Source organism: Sebastes fasciatus, chromosome 4 (genome assembly GCF_043250625.1).
Source record: "Sebastes fasciatus isolate fSebFas1 chromosome 4, fSebFas1.pri, whole genome shotgun sequence".
NCBI classification, from domain to species: Eukaryota; Metazoa; Chordata; class Actinopteri; order Perciformes; family Sebastidae; genus Sebastes; species Sebastes fasciatus.
This window is the reverse complement of record NC_133798.1, coordinates 29,472,559-29,479,528: the sequence shown is the minus strand read 5'-3', so window position 1 is coordinate 29,479,528 and position 6,970 is coordinate 29,472,559. Positions and strand designations below refer to the sequence as shown.

The 6,970-nt window shown below is 35.3% G+C and overlaps 1 protein-coding gene across 3 annotated transcripts in view; it reads right to left on the bottom strand.

Moving 5' to 3' along the window:
• LOC141766559 (voltage-dependent calcium channel subunit alpha-2/delta-4-like) overlaps window positions 1–6,970 on the bottom strand; it is a 114,625-nt gene that overhangs the window by 3,212 nt on the left and 104,443 nt on the right. For 2 of the 3 annotated variants that reach the window (XR_012593653.1, XR_012593652.1), the window contains 6 exons: window positions 5,864–5,939; window positions 5,573–5,625; window positions 3,959–4,014; window positions 3,179–3,199; window positions 1,922–2,039; window positions 194–1,095 (listed from right to left, as the gene is read on the bottom strand). Coding sequence is in view for 1 of the 3 variants with exons in the window: in XM_074633507.1 (XP_074489608.1) it covers window positions 194–276; window positions 980–1,095; window positions 1,922–2,039; window positions 3,179–3,199; window positions 3,959–4,014; window positions 5,573–5,625; window positions 5,864–5,939 (523 nt within the window). In the remaining 2 variants the exon portion in view is untranslated. The remainder of the gene's footprint in view (window positions 1–193; window positions 1,096–1,921; window positions 2,040–3,178; window positions 3,200–3,958; window positions 4,015–5,572; window positions 5,626–5,863; window positions 5,940–6,970) is intronic. The other variant, XM_074633507.1, reaches the window with a different exon arrangement.

Below are 6,970 nucleotides of genomic sequence, written 5' to 3'. Positions count from 1 at the left end.
ATACATTAAAATGTCATAGTATAGTATGTCATAAAAAAAGTCAGTATAGCACATCAGAAAATAGAAATAAAAATGTCAGTGACATAAGGTAGTCATAAAAACGTCAACTCCCCGCAGACAACCTGTTCATAGAGTTGTCTAATCGTTAAGTTGTCTGAGAGAAGTCAGGTGAGCCCACAGCTTCAGAACTCACCTTCGGGTGGTAGGCGTGGCAGGACTCCGGACGCCGCCGTACCTTCTGGGATTTCATCCTGTTGCACTTCACTGTGGCGTTATGTTCACTGCCGTTAAGGAAAACAGACAACTCATGGCAGAGTACTACCGCTCAGCATCGTTTGAATATTTTTGATACTAGTTCCGATACTATTCCTGAGTTTCGATACCTAAATTAGCTTTTTTTCAGAACCTTACTGTAAGGAATATAAAACAGTTTTTGTACGTTTTTAAAAAAATTAACAAAAGTTGCATTTAAATACAAATCACATCACACAATCTCACAGAAATACAGAGAAAAACTAGTGAAAATTTAAGATTTATATCAGGAACTATCTGATCAAATCCGTGTTGAAATCTGCAGGACGAGAGCTAGTTAACGGGAGGTGCCATTGGTTTACATTATGATGCGTTCAGGCTCTATTCAGTAAAAATGAGTAGGTCTATTGGGCGAAAGTAAATTCATTTTCATGATGTGTTCAAATGTAATCTTGTAAAATGTAGTTTTTGGCGAAAAACTTGAATAAATCCAGTTGTTAGAAGATGTTTTCACAGCATTGTAAAACAAATAATAGAGAGGAAATATGACCTTATCATATCGAATTAGTATCGAAAATCGTGTAATTTCACTGGTATTGGTATCAACTACTAACTTCTGGTATCGTGACATCCCTAGTGTAGGCTTATGGGAACTGACAAAATGCTTAAAATGTATTATTACGGCTACATCCGATAGCTGATTGGTTCAGAGATTGTTGAAGGATATATTTGATCTCTTTGGGCTCCAGCAGGATGGGTCCATACTGACGGGAACAGTCACAGTCGGCCTGAGCCACAACCAGAACCAGGTTACTGTCAGGAATCTGCTGCACAACAAACATCCTGAAACACAACACAGACAAGATACAGTCAACAACCACTCCCTCATTAACACTCACATCATCAATAACAACTAATGTCGACCTTACAGCAATCGACTTTTCAAGTGATTTCATGTCACAGACATATTGACAATGTCGGAATAAAATCAGGAGAGTTTTACTAGAGTTGCGTCGCGCTCCCGTGATCTTGATCGTTAAGAGTTATTCATAACTTTGATATGCAAAACTATGTACAGTAAGCACATGGTTCAGTTTTACACATAGGCCTGCACATAATACAGAAGGCATGGAGCTGACTGTAGTTGTTCTGCAAACAGACACATGTTTACCGTTGTTGACCTTGTGTTGACACTTTACCAAAATTTACTTTCAGTTTCAGTATTTTTTTATCAAATCTTTTATATTTGTTTTCATGAATAATGACTTAAACCTTGATGCACCAGAAGGTCTCGTGGTTTGACCACTAGATGGAGCTGTAGGTGTATTTATATATGATGCATTGTTGTAGATTAAACGAGCTAACAGTATATCATTATTAAAATGCAACGTACACAATAATGCAGCAGTATTATTAATCCAGAAACATCAGATATAATAGTAAAACACTGATAGGGAACATTTTTCTGCAACATCAATACTTTTACTACACAGTGCTGATAACACTTACATACCTTTACTTCAGTAAGGTTTTGAATGTAGGACTTTTACTTGTGGTGGAGTATTTTCACAGTGTGGTATAAGTACTTTTAGTGCAGTAAATTATCTGAATAGTTCTTCCATCACTGTGTGTGTGTGTGTGTGTGTGTGTGTGTGTGTGAGTGTCGTACTTCTGACAGCGTCCACACTTGATGAGGCTGTTGGCTTCTCTGACAGACGAATCGTACATGAAGCCAGGATACGCTGTGTCGCAGGGCTGCAGAGCATCCACCTTCCTCTGCTTATGACCTGACACACACACACACACACACGCACGCACACACACACATTAATATACTGTGAGAATTGAACATTTTAATTTTTAATATGAACTCATTCAGTGACTAGACGACGACCATCAAAATGTCCTCAAACTGTGGACAGATTTCATCGTCTTTCTGTCTCTGATATTTTAGCGCTAAAACATGTATTATTATACTCATATTGCTTATATTTTCATACTTGCATTGCTCAGATTCTGCACTTTTTATCACTGATATTTATTGCTAATATTTTATCTCATCCGTACCTCATTCATTTCTCCCTTGGCAAACTTTATTTTTTTTTCAGAGGCTGTAGCAGAGCTAGAGTGAAGATACTGGGATCATTTGAAACTAGAAAACCTGATGAACTTTTGGCAAAAACTGGCATTGCCATTTTCAAAGGGCTCCCTTGACCTCTGACCTCCAGATATGTGAATGAAAATGGGTTCTCTGGGTACCCACGAGTCTCCCCTTTACAGACATGCCCACTTTATGATAATCACATGCAGTTTTTTGAATGCAGTATAAATGGGTTATTTCCGCCTATTCTAAATATTTCTGCATTTTCATCATCTCAATTCTTGAGTGGTAAAAAATGGTTACATTTAGCTCCATATCTGTGTAACAAATGGTATCAACCCAAACATTGCTGCATCAATTTATGAAACATAATAGAGCATGGGGATGACCATCATATACTTCTATCATAATGTCCCTTATAATCCCTTATACACTTTTACAATTAATATGAATTAATTAATTAATTAATTAATTAATGTTTATTTCTGATTTATGACTAGAAGAACTTTACAGACATGCTGAGCTGCATCTCAGATTAATCTTCAGGTTCCCAGCTTTCAGATGATGTACACCACTTCTATGTGACATCTACTGTTGACCTGCTATCTCCCCCTAAAGAGGGCAACTACAGTGTTTTTTTTTTTTGCATAATGACAATAAAGTTCTTGATTGAATATAACACACACACACACACACACACACACACACACACACACACACACACACACACACACACACACACACACACACACACACACACACACACACACACACACACACACACACACACACACACACACACACACACACACACGTTGTACTCACTTGTATGATAACCAGCCTTGGCTGAATGGATGAAGATGGATCACAGTGAAGATACACAGAGAACACGCCGAGGTGACGATGATGATGATGATGATGATGAAGATGAGGATGGAGATGAGGCCGCCATTTTTAAACCGAATGTTTGTAAATGAGACATAAAGCAGTGATGAGACGATGGAAACAATCACACCTCCTGTCTTTGCTCGGACAGGCAACTCTATATTCAATATTTTAACATGTGTTTATTTTATTTTATATCTCAATAGATTGAGGTTTAGCAGGTATCCACCTTATTCTCGGGGGCGTTAGTGGAGAAATGATTATGGGCGTGATATATGTTATAGATAGCGGTACTAGCAGTAAGATAGTGAGTCCCTCAGGCTACCCATAGTGGCAGTGCAGTACTTGAGTAAAAGTCACTTTCCACCACTTACTATCCACCTTATTACTTTGCGGATTCTGATTAATAATACAAAATATAATCAACTAATAAATGATAATGTATGTTTGTGGATAAAGACATTATTGATTAATTGGTGAGATTCAGAAGCTACCCAGCAGTATATAAAGTAATCAAAATTAGCTCGACCTTTACCAGCTGCAACATTACCGTGTTGAACACATAATATCAAATACATGACAAATCTTTTTACAATATGGGACCTTTAAGTGCATTCACTTGTAACAGAGTATTTCTACACTGTGGTATTACTACTTAACTAACAGATCTGAGTACTTCTTCCTCCACTGAGTATAATGTTTAACGTGATCACATCTTACCGTCCACAAAATAATCAGAGTGCCAGAGACCACAGAGGTTAAAGTCCAGCAGGAACCTGACGGGAGACACAAACGTATAAAGAGTGTATAATGTGTTAATGAGTATCTACACACCGTCACATCCAGCAGATACTTTTAATAACTATGAGCTGTGGAGGGTTCAGTCGGTAAAAGTATTTCCTATATTCACTGATCTTTAAGAACCATCACTTCTTTAATTTATTTGTAAAAAGTCCTCCGTTTCTCAGAGGTGGTGGATTTTCATTTTACATTTAGACTCTCTGTTTGATTTATGCATATTAAAACACATTAAATCCAGCACACTGACTCATTAATATTAAACATGTCCTCAGGACATATTTCACATCCATTTAAGGTTTGAAACGGGCAAAGGTCCAAACTCTCACTGCAGCTTTCTTCACACTTTGGGTATCATGTATTTTCTGTATCATGTCTGTGTGAAGTAAATATTAATAATGAATAAATGTGTTTTTAAATATAATGATGCAGTCGGTTACAGAATAACTGCAACCCTCAATAAAGACATTCAACTCCAGAACAACAAGAGCAGTAAGTGATTGATTCAACTTATTTATTCCTTTAATAACCTTGAAAAATATTGTTTTTTTTAGCCCTGGGTAGCAATAGCTAATGACAAGCTCTCCCTCCTGGAGAGACTTCAGCTGGAAGAATGTGACTCTATTCGTCTGTACTCCAGTAAACTAACTACTCTAATCAGGCGGCCTGCTGGAGGTCCTGAGAAAACACATTCACATTTTCTGGAATTGTCCCTCCGTGGCTTTATATTGGAGAAGTGTCCACGCTGTCCTGGAAGTAGTTTTTCATTTTAAAATCATGTACCTTGGCAATCTATAATATGGAGGATGGAACCTGCCAAAATCAAAAATAAATAAATAAATAAATGACTCGATAAATAAATAAATAAGTCATTAAATGTAGCCAAAATAATATTTAGAATAAATAAATTGATATTTCTGTTTTAATATGCTTATTTATTTATTTATCTTTGTATTAATTCCCTTATTTATTTACTCTTCTGTTTAATTTTCCTTTTTATTTATTTATGTATTTAATTTTATTATTTTTTTAATTTATTTATGTTTGCATTTATGTATGTATGTATTTTTATTTTTTTATTTATCTTTAAATGTATTTATTTATGTGTTTAAGCATTTATTTATTTATGCACTTTCCCTTTGCATTTTATCCATTATTTATTTCCCCAAACGTATTTATTTCTGTATTCTTTTCTTTATACATTTCTGCCTCATTACGTAATTGAGGAGGCTGTCACTCAACGTGTGTCATGGAGTAGCCAACTAGTTTTAAATAACATGATGCCGTGTGTTGGTTTCTCCTGTCCTCCCCAATTTTAACTTTTTAAAAATGATTTTACATTTTTAAATTGGTGTGTTTTTTGTACGGTTGGTAAAAAAGAAAAAGAAAAAAAGATGCATGGTTACAGGTGTCTCATGTCTCACTGTAACATCCTGGTTTCACATCAACCTTTTTACCTATTATCTACGTTCTACTTCCTGTCCTGGCACTCCCCACTGATAAACTACTGAATAAAGCACATCATATGATACTTACATCCAAGCGTTGGAGAAGAACCATCTCATTAACGCAGCGATGCCATAAAACGGCTGCAGGACAAAAAGGAAAACAAGTTAATACAAGAACTGTACGTTATCTGGTTTTTAACACTGTGGAGCCAATAAATGTGATGAAATCAAGAAAGTCTTATTGTATTTGGCAAGTCACTCGTTGGTTTTGTTAAATAGATTTTAGTTTTGAGTAAAAAAAACATTTCAATCTCAAAGTCTGTCAAAGCTACATACTCATTACAGCAACAGAAGCAGTGTAAGGTTAATAGTAACTCACACTGAGTAGAGGTCGGGCGCCGCTGTGGTGATGATGACTGTTCTTACACATCGCCTGGTAGTCAAACAACGACACCCTGCAGACAAACAAACATTCAGATTAACTCCAGTAACGTCAGCAGATCGTAGAATCCTTCACATACTGATGTTCTCATGTGAGTAGATTCAAACCTCAATATGAATTCAAAACACCTTCCTAATATCCCTTATCTTAACACGTCTTATAAAGTATAACATCCCTTATCTTAACATGTCTTCTAAAGTATAACATCCCTTATCTTAACACGTCTTATAAAGTATAACATCCCTTATCTTAACATGTCTTCTAAAGTATAACACCCCTTATCTTAACATGTCTTATAAAGTATAACATCCCTTATCTTAACATGTCTTATAAAGTATAACATCCCTTATCTTAACATGTCTTATAAAGTATAACATCCCTTATCTTAACACATCCTATAAAGTATAACATCCCTTATCTTAACATGTCTTATAAAGTATAACATCCCTTATCTTAACACGTCTTATAAAGTATAACATCCCTTATCTTAACATGTCTTCTAAAGTATAACACCCCTTATCTTAACATGTCTTATAAAGTATAACATCCCTTATCTTAACACGTCTTATAAAGTATAATATCTATTATCTTAACACGTCTTATAAAGTATAACATCCCTTATCTTAACACGTCTTATAAAGTATAACATCCCTTATCTTAATGTCTTCTAAAGTATAACATTCCTTATCTTAACATGTCTTATAAAGTATAACATCCCTTATCTTAACACGTCCTATAAAGTATAACACCCCTTATCTTAACATGTCTTATAAAGTATAACACCCCTTATCTTAACATGCCTTATAAAGTATAACATCCCTTATCTTAACACGTCCTATAAAGTATAACACCCCTTATCTTAACATGTCTTATAAAGTATAACATCCCTTATCTTAACATGTCTTATAAAGTATAACATCCCTTATCTTAATATGTCTTCTAAAGTATAACATCTCTTATCTTAACACGTCTTAAAAAGTATAACATCCCTTATCTTAACATGTCTTATAAAGTATAACATCCCTTATCTTAGCACGTCCTATA